The sequence below is a fragment of the Melanostigma gelatinosum genome, assembly GCF_949748355.1.
Source record: "Melanostigma gelatinosum genome assembly, chromosome: 15".
NCBI lineage: Eukaryota > Metazoa > Chordata > Actinopteri > Perciformes > Zoarcidae > Melanostigma > Melanostigma gelatinosum.
This window is the reverse complement of record NC_136648.1, coordinates 6,507,891-6,527,913: the sequence shown is the minus strand read 5'-3', so window position 1 is coordinate 6,527,913 and position 20,023 is coordinate 6,507,891. Positions and strand designations below refer to the sequence as shown.

The following is a 20,023-nucleotide window of genomic DNA, read 5'->3' as shown; positions in this document are numbered from 1 at the left end:
TGAAGAAAGAAGTCTGGGGATTTGAACAGATACACTTGCCTGTTAACCTTAGAAACATGCCTGTACTATATGTAAATGTAATATTTGTAATAAATGTATGATTTGTATCGTCAAGATTGTAATATTGCTGCAAAAGAGAATCCACGATTAAGGAAATCAAACAGTTTCCCATCCATTTTTTTTTGTATTTAATGTGCCACAATCCACTTCCTTGTTTACAAACTACTAAATGGCAGAAAAGCCCCGAGTCACAGTATCATGACAGGAAAGGGGCAAAATGCCGTTTCAGCCAAATTTTAAAGGGAAGGGCAATAGACCGCAGCTTGCCCTAAACTGCTCAGGAAGGGCTGTCAATGGACCCCTTTATGAGGCGGTGCAGGGGGAATTAGGCCGTCAATGGAGGGGACTAAGCCACGTATGCCATGTGTCCACACTCGACCCTGTTCTGTTTGTTGTGATGGCAGCACGAGACCGGTGTGACTGTGGGCCTTGTTTATGTTGGATGTGTGTCGGGAGAGTCCCCTCTCGATGAGAAACCGACCGCTCAGATTGCATCAGAGCAACAGGTGCAGTCCAGTTCTATCGTCAACACTTCTGGGGTCACACCTGATTTACTGTATTGAAACAATGAGTCATAACAGTTTGAAATATGAGTTGTGCATTTTGCAAGACAGAGGATTCATAATCCTGACCAGGCTGTAGTCTCGGGGGACAAGTTTCCAACAACCAGGAGTCTACTTGGCCTCCCAGTGAAGTAGACTCCTGGTGGTGGGGAAGACGAAATGAAAATACAAATCGCTTTCTCAAGTCTGCCACTTTGGATTGAATTCATTAAACAAACTATCAAAACGGACATGGATCATACAGCCCCCGGTTAGTGAGAGAGTAAACACAAAGATGGCTGACGCTAACTACAGGTCGATGTCACACGTGAAGATTATAAAAGGTTTTTTTATTTGTGTATATATATATATATATATATATAACTGATGACTGAATTGAGGTTGTATGGACTCAGTCGTAAAGGTGAAATGCTGCCCGTGATGGTTCAGAACATGTTGACAACTTTAATCGTTGCTCTGCCATTAATATGCATCTACGGTGATGCACAGGCGTACTCCAGGACCGTGTGACGTCACTGTTGGGTGTGAGTTTCAGGTGCAACGAACACCAAAAAAACAAAACAGGCTTTAAACTTTCCACCAGAGAGAGCAGCAAAACACTGCTTTTCAACCTGGTGTTAAGTTACATTGGCGCCAAACTAAAGGTGAATTTTAGAGGCTCAGTGCATCCGGGAAGGCGTGAATTGAGGCAGAGAGAGTGGTTTCCATCCACTCAATAATACACGCTACATCAGGTGAAGCAAAAACATGTCAGAGTCTCGTTTTGATTGAACAAGCAAAGCAATTTATTTACAGACATACACAGGTAATGAGTCTCCAGTGTGCATCTTTTAGCGGAATCTTTGGGCTTGCAAACAGAAACAAGTTCAGTATTTTTTCACCTTAAAATCAGCACAATTTGGTTTAATGTTGTGATCATTTCAGCTAAAATATCATTAATACTTGGAGCAGCATTAAATACCCTTTTTTCTCTCTCAATACTGTATTGTGTGAGACAATTTCAAGATAATAAAACAAAAAAATAAAATCAAGTTGAGATACATCAGATACATACATGCCAAATGACGGAACGGTATTTTTGAAATTGGTCACGCTGGTTGTCATTTTTCAAATTTTGTTTTGTTGGTTTCCTTTCAAACAACTTAGCTTTCAAGTCAACAAATGCTGATTCAAGTTGCATGCAAATGTTTGATCCGTCATTGATCCCTGTTGGGATCTCGTTTAGATTTGACTTCTCCTTAGAGGTCAGAGGTCAGGTCAGATAAAGTGTCCCTGAAGCCTGACGGGACAGGGTCTTAGTCCTCACCCTCCAGGCGAAAGACACTTCCCCTCAACACTAGAGCACCCTGCTGCTGATCCTGATCACGGTTTAATGGCATCTTGGCACTCAAACACCTCTTCAACTCCCTCCCTGACCCCGTTACAGCACCGTAAATGTGCGAGCAGTACACTCTAACATAGAGCACAGGAAATGTGACATTAATAAAAGTGGGTCTGGTCGCTGTAGATCCATAGCAAGCATTAGACTGGTAGAAAATGAATGGAATACTTCAGTGAAAATAGGAAGTCCCATTTTGTCTGCAAGCACCTGTATGCAAACAATCAATACTTTTCATGCGGATTAGTTGTGGCTAGAAACTGTGAAGAGAGAAAATTCAAACGGTCCATTCAAATGATTGTGGTGTTTATGAACACAGCTTATTTTTCCAGGGTTAGCTTATTGAAACTCTGAAAACATGTCTCACAATAATCAAAAAGTGCACTTTTAAGATGACGACTTAGGGAAAGATGAGTCACTCTGAGGAATTGTATGCAGGTTCGGCGGCAACCAATCATATCAGATTGTATAAAAGAGAGATTAATGAAAAGAGATGATACAAATGTTACAATCGTTGGTTGCTTTAACTGAGATAAAAAAGTTCACCGTCAGATTCAAACAAAAAGAGCTCTCTTAATCAACAAGAGAGCTGCGAAATGTACAAAGTGAAGATGAAGACGTAAGAACATGCAAACTAGAAAAACAACCTGTTTGCAGACGGTTCAACCCTTTTTTTTTTTTTTTCCCCCAGAAGTCTGTGTAGTGATGATGAATGTAGAAGTCAAACAATGGAGGAAAGTTGTAGAAATGCGTGTTCCCTTTGGCTGATTTCCGGTCTGAGTGTTGTCGGCTGTAGTTGAGAGACCGGCAGTACCTTAGGGCTGTCAGACGGGGGGGGGACGAGGAGAGAGGTGGAAGGATGGATACCGCGGGGAAGCAGAGGATCAGAAGGAGAACCTGGTGGCCGTCCTCCTAATGGGTCACTAATGCTAGGAGGTCTGCAGGAGGCGTCTGTAGTGGGGCATCACCTCGTGTTCTGGCAGGTGCAGGTTGAACTCTAACGCCACCAGGACCGGGAACTCAAAGGCGATCAGCTCTCTGCGGTTCACTCTGAACCTCTCTTCCAGTTTCTGCCACAAAAAAAATAAAATAAAAAGAGATGGTTCATATGAAATAATAGATATGTGCGATCCTGCATTGCTCATCGCTTCTCATTAGACCGGCTATTTTTAAACCAGCATTTCGTAAAGGATTGGCACAGGAGGAGATTTGGACAAGAGGAGATGAGTGATTGGATGTTTGACAAACCTGCTGTTGATGCGTTCACCATAATCTACAGGTCAACTAGAGACTGGTAGGTGAAATGTTAGAATGTGACAGATAGACTGTAATAAATTAGTTTTAGAGTTTTTTTGCAGTTCTACAGAAATCTAGATCGACGGGGGAAAGTTTGCAACTCTATTCTAGAGAGCGTTCTAACCCTCATGATGTCATCAGAGTTAGCTCTGGTGTTGCTTAAGACTTCAAACTCTGATACATTGTCGGCGGCTTTGTCTGTCCCTCTGGAATCCATTTCCTTGTTAGTCAGAAGAATCCACAGTCTTCACCGCGTGTGATTTGTTGACTTTGAGTCGAGTGATCTCACAATTGAATCTGGTTGCGACGCGAGCACACAAATTATCATCGACGCATGAAAGAGGCATTGACGTTCAGATTTTCGGAGGTGCGAGTGAGGGCGACTTACGTCTATCAGGAGCTTGACCTCGTGTTTCTTGAGATCGCCGCCAATCTTGGCCGCCAGAAGGACACAAGCTCCAGTGCAGAGTTTGCGATTCTGCTTGTTCAGTTTGCCTTGAAGCACGAGTTTTTCAAAGTAGACGAACGCCATGGCCACTGTCGGCTCCTCGTAGCAACATTCATCCTGGGCCAACTTTTTCATCTCCCTTTTCAAACTGCAGGGAGGCGGGAAGAAGAAGAGGAAGAGAAAGGGATCCATACATACGTTGGTGTTAAAGAAAAGAAAAACAGGTCACGGTAAAGTGAAATCATCTGTCTCATCATGCTTAATATGACAGTCTATACACGTCTGTCCGGCGTACCTCCTAATCTTGCTTAGTGTTAGCCTTATGTGGGGGAATTTCTCCTTGAAGGTTTCGTTCATGTCCTTCTTCAGGTCAGAGGGTTTGACGTATTCAATGACCGTCGTCTGAAAAGGAAAACCAGAGACGGTGTCAAAATGACCAGACTTTCAGCACCGGGCAGCGTGACTGGATCCTCGCACACTGGTGTTGGATTCCACGGCGTTACCGATGGCGGTTGTTTGTCGTGTCACTTGAAGGATAGGTCTGGTTGTATTCTTTATCTTTCCCTATTGTCAAGAAATGCCACGAAAAGACCAGAAATAGCAATGAATTGATCCAACTGACACACAAACCCCACTGTGTGCATCCGAAGCCCGATGCATCTTATTCTTCTGTGCCACAGAGCGCCATTGTTGTCCAAACACTGTTAAAAACTCCAATGAGCCACACTGGGTGACTTGTTCCTTCACCCCAATGAACACACCCACTGTGGTTATTTTGAGTCGTACACATTTGTGTGCTTACAGCAGCAGAATGACGCATCAATCAGCCGATGACCAACCGTACTTAACGTCATTGTTTACCCCCGTTTGAGTAATGCTAGCTAACAACTACAGTGCGCTGCTGTTTTAGCAACTACTCCAGGAGATAAAATACTTTGGGTTCTGGACTGGTGGTCAGCGCTACTTGAGGATTTCACCTTGGGCTCTAGAAAATGTATAGTTTTTGAAATTTCACGATGAAACCAATAATCAAGAAAATAATCTTCAGATTGATCAAGAATAAGATGAATCGTTCGTCGCTCCTCTGTTACGGTAAACAGTGTTTTCCTAGCGGACAGAAGTGATGGCAAATGTACAAAAATAACACTGAAGTTACAAAACAAATTGGAATTATTCGATCGCAAAGTGTCCACTGAGTTGAAGCGATTAAGGACACACAATGCAATACACACATAAGGACGACTCTCAAAATGCATGCGTGGTATTGCAGGCATGTCTATGAGTATGAATAATGGCATTCACACTGAACACGTCGCTGATCATGAACCATGAAGGAGAACGAATGCTCATTGATGATCTCAGCACCGAGAAGTTAACATAAAGCAGAACGGCACCGACTTTGCGTAACAGAACTCATGTCACCAGATAAAAACATTTCATTATTACATGTTTTTACCGTGAGGATGCCATTACACAAATCAACAAGCTCCTCAACCAACCACATTCAACATGCTATTCATGGTGTTCTAGGTCACACATGTTTCCTAAATTGCGTGCAGAGTACAAAAACTATAATTATCCTCAGCTTGAAAGTTGTTGCTTAAGAGTCACGTCTTCTAAATAGCCTGTGTTCAATCTGTGAAATCATGAGAATTTACTGGTTCCAGTCCTGTAGTGTAAACACAAAGGCCATTGTTGTGAGATGCTGGGTTTTGTAATTGGAGGAAGAGAACAAAACAAACCAAAAACCCACAACAAAACACATCGCCCGGCTTTGACTTTACATTTCAGTCATTCGTTGTTGTGTATTCTGCCGGTCTCCGTAACAGAAACAGTGCCCGGGAAAGAACGCGGTGGGAGTCGAGTCAGGTTTTATTTATATTTTTCTAAACACGATGACGCATCTGCTCTTTTCTGGGAAAGTAAGAGAGGGGTTAGTGCTGGGACGAAAACACGACACTAACTGTTGCAACTTAATAGCTCCTGCCCACGATGCTGAGATAAATGACGTGGATTCATTCAGGTCCCAGAACTTGGGAGAGAGTCTGGGCCGGTGGCCTTGCTGATTAAAACCTTCTGAAACATCCTCCTGGCACCTTTTCAAAAACAGAACGATTTTTTGAAGAAACAAACTGTCAAGGTGCGTTATTGTTCTTGGTTGTGGTGGAAAAACTGAGCACAAAAGGCCCATAATGACAAAAATAACCATTGAAAACAAAGGAAAAGCATCAACAGTGAGATATTATCGGACATTTCAACAAACCATGTCAAAACATAGGTGGTTCAAAGACATGGCTGCATTTTGCTGTTGTTGGTATTCATGATGCGTTTCTCACCATGTAGGAGGGGAAGGTGAGGACTCTCTTGTGTTTTCCACAAGGCCACTGCGGGTCATCCAGCAGATTGGGGTCGTAATCGCGGAAGTCCCCCAAATCATTCCCTGCCACGGACACAAACAACAACAACAGAGTTTAAGCTAGACGTTAACACTACCTTTTTCCAAATAAGAACACGCACTGGAGGAAGGAAAAGAAGGGAAGCACACGTTGGCAGTCGACTGACCCGTGTCCGTGCTGCTCTGGTTGCTGTTGGCTCGGCCCAAACTGAGGCTTCTATGGCTGGCGTTGCGAGACTGAGAGAAGGACGAGGTTGAGTCGATGGTGTTTCTTCGACCGCCCAGCACGTTGGTGGGATACAGGAACTGGGTGTAGGACACCGTCTGCAGACACAGGTGTCGTTATAATGGCCGTTTCATAATAGCCTGAACAAAGTTGTGCTTTCCATTAATCTAACAGGTTGAACAGGTATGATGTATTGTTTTCACCTGCTTGTCAAAGCAGGAAAAGGCAAGTTACCAATAATCTTAAGGGTGTGCCAGTATATCACAGCAGTGAGTCAGCATGCACAGAACAGGAGCCTGGAACTTACTTTCCTAAATGGACTGCAGCTTTTAACAATGTCATCAATCTAAGAAAAAAAGCCCATTGCCTGGTTCAAATATGTTGATTTATTACATATGAAACATGTAAATATTCTTAATTGATCAAAAACCCAGTGCAATGTTTAGCTAGCTTCGTACCACTCCATGTTCTGCAGTCGCAAGCAACGATACATTTGATGAGCCGTCTAATTTTCCTTCAAGCTGTGATTGAGCAAATGTGTTGAGCGGACACAGATTTGACTCACGTGAACGAGAAAATACTGTGAAAGTTTATGACGTAGCTGCTATACCATTAGCTGCCACTTTTGGAATGTTTATGAAGCGACGGCAAACATCTTGCACATTAAAAGAGAGTAACTTTAAGCTAGTCTGGGAGACAAAAACATTCTATAAATTATACATTTTTCAAACTGTTCAAAATGAGCACGAATGTACAATTTGTTTTGGTAATTGTGTGTGAATTTTCTTCAAACATTTTTTTAAATCGTTAGTGTATCGTCTTATATTCATTTAATTATAAATACTTAAAAGATGACGATATCCCCCCTCTCCACACAGCGCATTTCTGCTGCCATCTCACCTTTCCATCAGCTCCCAACTCCACTCCCTCCAGCCCGATCACCATCTCCTTGGCACTGACGCCTCCTGACGGGTGCCGCTGACGCCCTCCTCCTTCCAGCTTGACATCCCTAATGAACGCAAGACCTTTAGAGCTTTCACCGTACACACAAACCTTCCTACAGCTTCTTTTTTACTCCCATCCCTTAACCTTCTTGCGTCGGCCTGTTCTAGCTCACCTCAGCTCTACCTCACAGCCCTGAATCGACCCTGCACTCGGCCGGTCTAGTGTCGGTCATTGCCTGCATCTTTGGGTGCATCTGAGGACAATCAGAAATAAAAGAGCAGTCTTGGGAGGACGGCTGGAGTGCGAGTGCAGCTTCTTTCTGGCAGGCCGGCCTCTTCAGAATCAAGTGCTGAAATGCCATACTGCTGTGGGAGACTTGCAGGAGGTCAAATGTTCTTCTGAAGTGGGAAACTGCTAAAGTGTGTCAGCGGAGCAAACGGTGGAGAGCAACCGACTGCACACATTTTGTATCGGCCAGTCTGTATTTAAGGTTTGAGGTTATGGCAAGCTGAAGACTCAAATTCTTTCCAGAAGTTTAAGATTAATGTCAAAGCAAGAAGACAAAAGGCAGCCAAATATCCACTTACACTTGTGTAATCTTAACTTCAGCCTTATTTTAGCACAATATTTACATTGTGGTTGGATTTCAGAATGTCAGCAGACATTAAATCGTAACACTAGTCTTGTTTTTCTACTCCGCCCTTATCTTCCCCTAGCTCAGTCATGCTTTCGGATTAAAACGGTGCCCAGATAAATGGAATAAATGACAGTCGGCCTTCACATGACTCTCCCAGTGTTTTGATGACATGTGGGGCCAATCTGATATAATGTAAACCGTGTTATTTGGCAAACAGGACACGTTGTCGATGGATGCATCATAGACATGGAGGTCCCCAGGCAGCAGACGTCTCACAGAGCAGTGGAGATTAAAAAAAAAAAAAAAAAAGAAGGGAAAAACACCCGAGACGGAAAGCTTTCTAGGGAAAGAGCTTTTCTAAGAAGCAATCCAGAAAAGAAACTGTTGCGCTTTAGTCTGCTGAGACTAAGGAGAAATGAAAGGAAAAATACAAGAAAAGCTGACATTGCTTTGTAACATGCATGGACAGGAACCACTGGCGTCAAACATCTGTATGTTAGTAGTGTTATAAGTGCTCACCATGCCCTGCCAAATAAAGCATCAAGCACACGAAGCATAAATATTAACATGACTAAAAACATCTTGACCCTGGCTGGCTACTTTACTACCAACTCATACAAACTGTTTAAAGTTGGCTTTTAATAATATTCCCCTGCGGTCATGCCTGAGCTTCACCTATTACGCTAAACCCATGAGCATCAATAAATAATACTTTATCAACCCCAGTGAGGCTATTTCCTCTGCATTTAACCAATCTAACTTTTTACCCCGGAGGCCAACTGCGACCACAATGCAATGCCAGGAGCCTTACCCAACATGCATATCTTTTAGGGTCGGAGAAACTGAAGCATATGGGGAAGCCCATGCAAACACAGGGAGAACATGCAAAGTCTGCAAAGAAAAGCCACAGTTGACCCCAGCGGGGTTTGAACCCAGAACCATCTCGGTGTCACGAGACAGTGACGCCCCATAAACAGATGTCCAATCAAATAGTCTGTTGGTCTGCAAAGTTTCTCACTGGAATAGTTTGACATTTTGAAAGAAAAAACTGCACCTTTTTTGCTTTTTCATCGACAGTTCGATGAGAAGATGAATACTCACCACTCTCCTCGTCAGTACGCTAAATATGTGGCTGCAGTCTGTTAGCTTAGCTTAGCATGAAGACTCGAAGTAGGAGGAAACAGACAAGCCTGGTTCTGTCCAAACTTAAGGTTTAACAAAATAACATGTTATATCTCTTTGTTTATTCGGTACAAATAAAGAGTCTTCATGTTCTGTTCCCATTTTTGTTTTTGGGACCATCCCAAGGCTGCACTGCAAAATCTGGCAATTTTGTTCATGGGGCGGTAGTTACATGTAATCATAAAGAAAGAGAGAGAGAGGAGAACAGAAATCAGCCTTTTGGGGCCCGGTCGTCTAATAAAATGTTGTTTTGCAGTTACAACACTCGTAAACCAAAGTCGAACAGAAAACTGTCAATTAGCAGCAATGAGCGGTCAAATTGGATGTCCCTGGGGGTTTATTAACCCTCGACCTTAAACTGATTGGCTGGCTTTGGAAATTCCCCGAACGGATTGAGCCTTTATGCTCTTAGTCTTCACTCAGCCCCGGTGTGAAGCTTTTATTTCTGTGCATTGTATTCTCTGGCGCTTATCTTTCCCCCGTTTCTCTTTCACTTCCTCCAAAACACACCGTTTCATGTGACTCGTCAGAACCTAGGCTGTACCGGAGCTATCCCCATGGAAGCCAGGTGGGTTCCCATTACATGGAACCAAGCGTCGTCTACAGATAAGCCAGAAATGTTTTTCCTTCTACCACCAAGAGAGGTAAACTTTTAAACAAGGCTAAGATTAAACAAAAACGGTTTATTACAAACGGTCATGACTGTGTGCAGTATTGTGGATAATTCAACCAGTGGACAACACATGAAATAAATGAAGAGCTCAAGATTCTAAATCTGGAACAGGAAAAATAAAGAAGTGAGACTTAAATGCTAAAAAGCCAGCGACAGTTGCAACAGACAAAAACGGGTTGATTTGAACAAAAAGGAAGAGTGGCTAGAAGCCACGGGAGCCATTATGGAAAAAAAGCAATACAAGCAACAAGCACTGGGCAACAACTGACGAAATTAATCCTTTTAAGCCCATTTCAGCCCACTGCCTTTTCATTTATCAAACCGTAACGGTAAAAATGCATTCACCAAAACCAGCCCGTAGCAATGTATGCACCAGTCAGAGGAGAGGACATCCACAGGAAAAGAGCGATGAGAAAACAAAGGGAAAGAGGGAGCACAGGCTGGAGGTTAATAAGTTCGGCATGCTGTAGGATACATACCCTGCTTGGCTACAATCTCGATAGGGCAGGACAGAAAATACACTATAGAAGGATCTTCTGCCACTGATAAGGACTATCCTATGAAAACAGAAACGGAAACAAGCTAATCAATATCTATCTGACAAGATCCACAGGTTAAAGTTGGAGAGAATGAGATGAAACTGTGTGAAGTGTGTGTTGTTTTGTGGTATTGTAGCATGTAGTCAGGGGGTTGATGCATTTGTTTAATAAGGTAACTTCACATTTTCTAATTTTAGAACAAATGTCCTATTATGTGTGTAAAAACATGCACGCGTGACCAGAGTCAGCAGCACATCGGGAAGAATACTTAAAGTAACGCTTCTTTCAGCAGCTGCAACTCTCAGACGCTTAATGAATCGGACTACTTGGACCACAATCAACGTCAGATACAAACGACACGCGAGTCACGTGTTTCAGCATCTGTTGATCAAGAAGCAGTTCCTAGTCGCGTGGAAACATCCAGCTCACGGTTATTCCACGTCAGATATGGACGTGCATATATAGGAAGGCCAGCTTGACCGATTAGGAGTCCCAATTTAACAGGATCAATGAATCAAGATGGTGCACTGGTTGTCTAAACAAAGAGATACTGCACTAGCATCTGCACAACTCAACTGGAAAATGATTTTCTAAGAAAGCACCAGAACTACACTTCCATCACAGAATGCCCTGAAAAACAGCTGACTCAATTCGATTTCAAATCCAAAGAATGTGACTTTGATCGTGGTGAGAATCCCCAGAGCGGTGAATACTTCCTGGGACTTCTGGCCTAGATTGAAACAACCATATTTTCCTTTGTTTACATCCTGCAGCACATCAACAGTAACCATTATTGTTCTATGTTTCGGGACTTGTGCGCTGCATACATGCTGATGTGCACTGTGATACAATATGTGATTTCGCTTTTTGCAGTGATTTCATGGTGTGATTCCAAAATGATTTAACAGTGATCAACTGAAGATTAAAATGAAACCAAATCAGATTGTGCTCCGTGTGAGATGGAAAGGATTGTCAATCGATTACATTTAATTGATGAGTCAGAATGACATGCAGTGAGTGGGCCAGGTCTGCTTACGATGCGGCTTGTAAAACATCCACACTGCAGTTCATTGACTGGGGCAGCCTGCCATTATCCACAGAGGACTTGTATTGACTAATGGGTGGTGTTGTTTGCCTTCATACCTTCCATTACGAATATCATGTTGCCTCATGTTCTTTATGAAGTGGATCTTCTTGAAGCTCTTTGGTCGGGGGGAACCCGATAGGGTTCGGCATCTACAATGTAAAACAAAAACACAAAACATCAGTACCTGAACAAACGGAGAATCCCAGTGGGACGCGTCACACCGAGTGTCTCAGAATCGTATATACAGTGCATTAGACAACGTGACCGGTATTTCAGTGCAGTTCGCTACCTGCGTAGAGGAGCATTCTCCTCAATGTCCTCTAGCGTTTCAAGCGAAGAGCGCTGAGAGATGAGTCTCCGTCTGGAAAGACAGACAGAGACGAAAGTTAGAAGACGTGAAGAGGCATCATCGTACCAAACACAGGACCAACCGGCCCTCTGCAAAACAGCTTCGAGGAGAACTAACTCTGGCAAAATAAGGATATATATAATCCTCGTTGTGATCAAACACATGGACAAATAGTCCTGCAAAGCAATTTGATTAAAAGGTACAACACTAAATCAAAGCCAATTCCACAGTGCAGCAATACCTAGAATGGCAAGAGCGGGCACTAAAATCAATCCATTTTCCTCACAAGCTGAGGTGAGTCTAGCTTTTAGAATAAAACCGATGCATCAGCATTCAGACTTTCAAACCACATCTCCATTTACCTACTTTGTGTAAATCAATGAGTCAATAAGTGGGTAAAGCCAACAATACACTATTTGTTGGTATCTTTTGAAAATGTGTGCCAAATCATACACAAGTTTTAGTTACAATGCCTTCGTGTTAGGACTAGAGGCAATATTAACAAAATGTGTAAAACCACTCTGCAACAGAGTTTTTTCTTCAAGAAAATGTTTTCTAAAGTTGGAAAAGTTTCTAGATTTAGACAAAGATTTTATCAAAGAAATAACCGAAGAGTTTGACCATGCAGACAATGGCAACTTTCGATACTCTACACTTTTTGACATTCAATGTCAGACGCATTTGATTCACAATTCAAAAAGCATTTAGGTTCGATACAAAGCCATGAAACTAAATACGACTGTGGTCACCGAGGCCTCGGAGCAAAAGGTCAAACACTGGTGTGAAATCATCACCCGTCTGCGTCTGTTCCGCGTGGTTCATTTACAAAAACAAGTCTTGGGCGGTCGAGTTATGGTCATCCATCAACACCACTGTGTGGTCAATGATCGCTCCTCGATCTGGCGCACATCACAGAGAAGTTTCCAGGATCAGAGCCGCTAAGAGGATAACGAGCTGGCTCGGCAAGCTCTTTGTGTGTAACACATTTTGTCACAGATGGCCTTTATTTTACACTTTGGTTGCACGACTCAACAGGCTAATTCTGCTGGACCACTTTCATACGATCGGCTGCCAGTTTAAGAAACAAACCCCTCGTGTGATAGCCAAGTATGCGTGAGCTGTTCCAAAATTTGATTGCAATTGTATGTTTAGCGCCACGATAACAACATAATCCAACATCATTAATCTGCTTTATAAAGTGCTGGAAATTAACACATTAGTGGTGAAATAACTAAAACGTGACGCATCCTCCAAAAAGGGGTCCATCAATAAATCTGCAGAAGCAGAGTCGGCAAAGCCAAGTAAGACTGCAAACAAATGTCTGTTCACACCATGCATCATGACTTTAATCTTGGACCACGTAATTCTTTTCACATTGTCATGCTGTAGAGCCGGCAGCAGTTAAACAAGCTTGCCCTGACCCACCCCTTCTTCACTGAACATTTCAAAAAAGGGGGCGACGGAGCGTTAATCAGAGAGGCTGGTTAATGAACGACAGAGCACGAGGACAAATTAACAAAAGATGACCGTGTCCTTGAGGATGTCGCAGGGTTTAAACAGAGACAGGCCGAGTGAACAGTGTATGCCCGAGGAGACGGGCTGAGACGAGTGTGTGCACGAGGACCCGGACAAGAAACCGAGAGCCATTATACTGGCTAACATTCTGCACTGTACGTTATGACCCCAACGATCATAAACTGGGGAGGAGGAGAATGAAACACTCTGCTAAAGAGCATAAAGAACAGCACATTATTTTCGTCCTAAGTGGAACGACGGACAGCTGACATGGTTGTTATGAAGGGGCGTGACCGCTGCCTGGTGGTCAGACAAGTGGCTCATGTGTGGTCATGTGATTTATAGTCGGTGTTACATCATCCTTCTGATGGAGGAGAGAGATTGGCTGGATAAAGATCTGAGACTGGACAGTCTAAGTGGACTTACATCTTTCTCATGATGGCGCATCACTTCATCCTTCAAACTACTCAACATTAAATGAAGCTTTTCGAACATCTTAGGTCATAAGAAAACATTTCCATGTTGTCATGCTTCCATATGTTGATAGATTAAGAGCTGAAATGGGACACTGGCGTGAATCATATTGCTGTCCTTAACTACCGAGAATGTAGAAATGACCTCATCTGACTCTTTCATCCAAAACGGAATAAAAGTTTGAGTTTCTAACGGAAGGCTGAACTTAAAGCTGCACTCATGGATATTTTTGTAGATGGATGAAAGGATTGATGTGTAATGTGAGCGGTATGGCATGTAGCATGGAACCGACAGGGAATCGTTAAACGACACTGCAGAGCGCTTTAAAACTGTTCAGCTTCTATTTTTGGTTTTAGGGCCGACAACTTTACTGTTTCGGTGCCCTCTCACTGGATGCAACAAGGCAGCTGTTTAAAAAACGGACAGCCCCAGTGAACGCGAGCAGCCGAGCATGAAACAACAGGAAAAATAATTAGCATCTTGAACGGAGCATTTCATCACCCAATGAGCCAGATACTGTTCTCAGGAGGTGGTCGAGACCATAACAGAGCTAAAGAGAGTGAATATTTGACTTGCATTCACCAGGTGGCCACGACTACAACTGGATGCTCATGTTTCTCTGTCAGCTGGATGTGTAGGGAGCTGTTTGCCAACACAATGTTATAAGATAATAATAGTGTGTGTTTTCAGCTTGTTGAGCCCAAAGGTTTAGATTTGTCACCTCTTAATATATGACTCATACGACGTGCACATTGTGTGCTGTAATCATTCTTCCTGTCCATACGAACATGTCCATCCACATGTATTACCCTACGCAGCAACAACAAAAAATGCATGGTCAACTTCAGCCTATGCCAAAGCAAAAAGATGGGATTTCGTACTAAACAGCTTGCAACGTTGGAAGCTTGATTTCATTAACTTCGACTGCTGATGCTGATGTGGCTGGATTTTTGCAGGAAACGAGGAATGTACGGTCGATTTTGTCACGTCGTTTACGGCGACCAATAGCACTCAATGTGCATACAGGCGTGACTTTTGCTTTAGGACAGGCCGAATAATCCAAACATGTCCTCTTAACTCTGCAAAGAGTGTTCCACTGTGTCCGCAATCTGTGCCATGGAAGACATCACCTCTTATTGCAGCCATCGCTCTCCATTCTGTGTGAGGTTTTGCCGTTATTCCAGTCCAAAATCTCAGTGAATTGTTACCGATCCTAAAAACTCATTCACTAGCGGGGCCCCAAGGGAACGTTCCCAGTTCACGAGGACAACGGCTGAACTGTGAGGACTTTGATCGGATCCAAGGACCTGGAGGTCGACGGCACCAGCAGGACATGTTTTTAATGCAAAAGACGTTTTACAGGCCGCTACAAATCCTGGAAACAATAACAGTGGGTCGGCCACTCATTCACCACTCCTACCAACTGCAGTTAGAGGAACAGTCTTTACCGGGTTTGACATTAACAAGGCCGGGCCAAAAGCGTCAAAGAAACCTCAGTATAAATCAGTGGCAGAGGGGCAACAACAAGCATCCCTCAGCATCCCCGACACAGTCGCTGCTATCGTTGCCTCGAGTGATTTTATTTAGGCATGTTTGATGAATGCAATCCAGGTACCATTAATATGTTTTCTACTGCAAACACAATGCCATCCTGCTGCAATGAAACCGTTTCCAAAAAGGCGATTGATAAACCTGCCCAGCAGTGCCATGCAGCGATGCTATAAAACTCAAGTGGACTATTTAGATGCGGAGATGAACCAGTTTCACACGTACGCCCTGTTGGCAGCTCGCCACAGGACACAGTCTTCCATTTTGCCGGAGAGTCGCCGAGTGGAAATAAATGTCATGTTCTGGGTTTCTTCACACAAATACAGCAAAGGCAAATCGCAAATGTGATTATTCTGATGGGGGAAAAAAAAAGAAATCCAGTCAGAACAGTTCAGCCTCTCTGATCCTCAAACACACTGGGAGTACAAACAGGATGCTTAGTTTAAAGAAACAGAAAGACAAATAGAATTGTTCTTGGGAGCTGTTCAGGGTGAGGAACACAGCAACGCATGATGTGGAAACTTAACTCCCAGATTCAACTTATAAGTGCACAAAGAAAAGCACACGCTGACCCTTGTTACCACGTCTTATACTTGAAGTGGGTTTCTCAGTCAAATCTTAACGGCTTTTTTTTTTTGGAGTGTTAGCTGACAGCTCAGACACTGAGAAGGAAAATGAAGCATTCTTATATAATCCTGTGATTATGCCACGCATGACCTCAGCATACAACAATCAACCTCATAACCAGAAGTATGTGACCCGATCACACAAAACTCCACCGGGCCAGTGTAATGACTTGCTGCTGCTGGTTTTCCAGCCACAACTTCTGCTGCCTCATGTTAAAAAAAACTCTTGTAAAAATACAGTTAAGAACATGAACCATTCGGCAGTGCCTAATGATGTTGGGAATGTAACAAAAAAAAAAAAAAGAGGACGTGAAAACACCTGGATGTGTTTTATGGGGGGAGAGGATGAAATGAAAATAGCTCTACCCCCCTTAGGCAGACAAGGCCAGATGGTAATATGCTATATTTAAAGCTGCAGCTCTTAGCGTGCTGATTCATGACGGATAAAGGCTGAGGAATGGAAGGAAGGCTGGATATGAAATCAGCCATCATTTTCATGCATTGGATTCTGATGAGGATACGGTCTGAAGCAGCTTTGGCCTTAGAAAGTCGGTCATTGGCAGCACATCAGAGGCTCTCTGCGACTTCCTGAATGGGAGCAGGACTGAAAGCTGAACGTCTGAGGGGAGAGTGCGTCTCTGATGCCTCTGGGAGAGGAAGTGGAGGACGGAGCGCAGAGCCAGGCTGCTTCTCAGAAAGCCTGGGCATCCTGCCTGTCCCAGCCAGGGACCTCTGGACACGTTTCCACCAGCTGACCTCAGAACACAAACCAGGCACTGTGCAGAGCGCTCGTCTGTCTGCGCGCCGCAGGAATATGGCCGCGCTCCGTCAACAGGTTGCTTACTTTCCAACGTTAAAATTCGTTTTCTGTGGACACCCTCCAAGCACATTCCAAAGGCAGAGTACAGTCAGACTTCAGACTGTATTTACTGGCTTCTTTTGTTATTTTATTTATTTGAACGGGACAGTGCACATTAATAAAAACATTTCTGCAAATGTGCCAGTTAGCCAAAAGGCTATTTTTCATCTGTAGTCCCACTGAAAGATGTTTTCATTGAGCACATGCAGTACAAATATAAATCAATAAAACGCCCTGCCAAAATGAAGCATTTAAATCTATAAAATGGTGTAATTTTGTGAAACTATCGTTCCATATAGTATATTACATATACAGCATGTAAACCTGTTTGAACCATGATATTATCATTCTAAGATTGAAAGTTCATTCTGGACCTTGAAAACAGCAGTTGATTGAACAATCTCACCACAAGGTCCATTCGGTATTTGTTCTGGAGCTTTCGATGGTGTCACATGATCTTACTCAGCCGGTGGAGTTTTCTCAGCCGTCATTGGAATTGTAGATTTTTTTTTTTATTTCCATTTTTCTAAGCGCTTTGAGGATTTCTGGTCTATGTTGGCTCAAAGGTTGAAGCTCAAGAGCAGCTGATAAAAAGGCCTCGCGTCGAGAACTGTCGTTTCTAAAGGTCGAGAATGAACTTTCAAGCTCGACGTTTGCGGCAACATGAACAGAAGGTCCTAAAATGTCAAAGAAAATGGAAATATAAACATCTTTAATCCTATGACAACTGGGCAAACACCATATGCAGAGGAAGAGTGTGTGATATGCTTGAAAACTCCAAAAACAGCTCAAAGAGCTTTGTGATGAGACCGTTCTGTCAAATAACCTTAACTTCATTTTTTTCGCGTCAATTCTGTTTAATTTGAAGCCCCAGTTAATGGATTGGGCTTCATTGTAAAAGGTGTTTCTGATAGTTTGTTTATTCCCTGTGTTTTTTGAGCATCAGTAAACTGTAAATAGCCTCTCAGAAAATAAATAGCACACTTTAAAATGAATAATGTCTTTATGTTATACAACTTATTTAATGGACTTCTTTCACGATCATAAAGTACAGATTAAGACTTTCGGAGGCCGTTGGTTTGGCAGCACAATTTCCACGAGGTCAGGAAGGGGAACTAAATGCCTATTGAGTGTTTCCCCCGTGAAGCAGAGCTTCCTGAGAAGTCTGCCAGAGACACCAGAGTGAGGGGAGGATTTTGGTAAAAAGGGGGGCTCTGAATGCAAAGCAGGGCAGAGAGGGTTTGACAGCAGGATCTGACATCGAGGGAACCATGAGACGACTGTTACCGACAGCTGTCCAGCGAGGTTAGACCATCTGAACTCTCCTTGTGCCGCCAGCGTGAAGGCAAAGTAGACAGAGAGGACAACTGAAAGACATCCACATGGAGCAGCAAGCCCCTGTTTACGCAGTTGAACAGAGGGTGTAGAGTTACAGGACGTTTACGTCACGCTGAGGAGACGGCAGGTGTGTGACAAGAATGACATTCACGAAAAATAATTTGAGGTCCAGTAAATGTGACAGAGAGCATGTGCTTAAGTAAAAAAATTAAAATAATAATAAAAAACAACTTCTGAGGTGTGCTGCTGAGTTCTCTGTCTCCTCTCTGGGGAAACTAGGTCACAGCTGTGATCATCCCGCATCTATCCATCCCTGCAGAACAAGACTAGGACCACCTGCATGCAGTACACAAACAAACAGCTGAACTTTATCCTTCTGCTGTGTGGTGCTGCGTCCAGGCAGACTGCAGAACCGAAAACACCTTTCCAAAACAAGTTGACTTTAAAAATAAACTGTTCCTAGGGTTTATTCATTCAGGGCCCCGGTTGACCCGAGAAAAACAAAACACAAACACTTTTAAAGGCATCAGAAGTTCAATAACCGATGTTCCAAATTGTGAAAAGAAAAAGAGAGAGACCTGATAATCTACTGTAGGCTGGTGGTGAATGCAAAGCAACAAGGGGGGGGGGGGGGGGGGGGGCATGGTGAAGTTTGCTTTGCTTGCTGTGATGACAGCGATGTTCAGTTTAACGGCCTGACTGTGCAGATCCCGCAGGCGAGATTGCACCTTTATCGCCATGCCTCACACCAAGTCACACTGTACAGCACGTTCCCAAGCAGCTCTCACACAGTTACCTTGATCGCTGCAGCTCGATCGCAGAGTTGGCGATCTGCACGCCCTCCAGGCTGCAGTTCTGCGAGGTTTGCCTGGAGTAGGCGGCAGGCAGGATTCCCTGAGTGTACGTCTGCAGCCTCCCTCTAGTCGACGCTGGGACCGCGGAGAACGGCGAGCTGAACGTCGAGGGCGCGAAAGCGTCGCCCTCCGTGTCTGCGGCTGCGGGACCCGTCCCGAAACCGGCCCGACCGCTGGCGAAGAGAGCCTGGTTTGCAAAAGCGAGCGCCTGGGCGGCCGTGGTCGCCGCAGCAGCAGCAGCAGCAGCGGCAGCGGCAGCGGCTGCGGCTGCGGCAGCCGCCCCGCGCGCCGAGCGCTCCGGAGAAACCAGGCTCCGTCTAGTCCTAGCCTCGAGCGAGTCCTCCTCCTCGTTCTGATCGTCTGCATCGTCTTGCACGGGTCGCCCGTCCAGAGAAATGTTGCTGAGAAAGGACAACGCCGCTTGCCTCCTCCGCGGGTCTATGCGTTTCCGCGTATGCTCGATGCTGGAGTGCTTGATCTGTAGCGTGGATGTGTTGCTGCTCGTGGCAGCCGCCATGGCCCGCTCCCAGTGATCCGAGTACCCCGCTGTAACGATCTCACCTCGCTGGCATCGATATATTGTGTTAATCGGGCTTGCTTGTGTTTGGGGAATGGTAGTGGCCTGTCTTTTAAGTACACGCGTCCAACTGGGTGAAAACAGGCAGGTCACGTGTGGGCAGTATTGTGGCAGCACACAGACAATTTGGACCAATGGGCTGTCAGGAATACATGTGTTTTTTTCTCTACCTTTTCCCGACTGCTGAAGCTCGCTCCTCTGACAGCAGGGTATGCCCAAAATTACATCAACTTAGAACTGTATCTCTGAAACAGGTCTGACCTGCACAATAACAGGCTGCAAGCAACATGTTTCACTGTGCATCAATTTGGAAAAACACATTCCTACAAGAAAAATGTTTAACATAATGGCAGGAAAGCGTTACAGCATTCTGCATTACACATTTCAGTCAAGCGAAAGAGCCGCTTGCTGCTTCCTCAGTCCGCACAAGGAAGGAGCATTTGTGTGCACAATG

General features: G+C 44.1%; 1 protein-coding gene across 1 annotated transcript; it reads right to left on the bottom strand.

Moving 5' to 3' along the window:
• Nucleotides 1-1,402: 1,402 nt before the first annotated feature.
• Nucleotides 1,403-19,595, bottom strand: cables1 (Cdk5 and Abl enzyme substrate 1). Its single transcript, XM_079284534.1, has 10 exons — nt 18,935-19,595; nt 11,719-11,790; nt 11,486-11,578; nt 10,283-10,360; nt 7,267-7,375; nt 6,308-6,464; nt 6,082-6,185; nt 4,041-4,147; nt 3,686-3,893; nt 1,403-3,071 (listed from the first exon to the last, which is right to left on the bottom strand). The coding sequence occupies exons 1-10, from the start codon at nt 19,507-19,509 to the stop codon at nt 2,931-2,933; spliced, it is 1,644 nt and encodes a 547-aa protein (XP_079140660.1). The 5' UTR covers nt 19,510-19,595; the 3' UTR covers nt 1,403-2,930.
• Between the last annotated feature and the right edge of the window lie 428 nt (nt 19,596-20,023).

Bases quoted from the DNA above. Each gene is read 5' to 3' on its own strand.
- cables1 (XM_079284534.1), bottom strand. From the start codon at position 19,509: ATGGCGGCTGCCACGAGCAGCAACACATCCACGCTACAGATCAAGCAC. The intron at 6,186-6,307 runs GTCAGTCGACTG...TGTCCGTGGCAG, and splicing joins CCAGAGCAGCACGGACACGG to GGAATGATTTGGGGGACTTC. The intron at 4,148-6,081 runs GTGAGAAACGCA...TTTCCTTTTCAG, and splicing joins TCACCTTCCCCTCCTACATG to ACGACGGTCATTGAATACGT.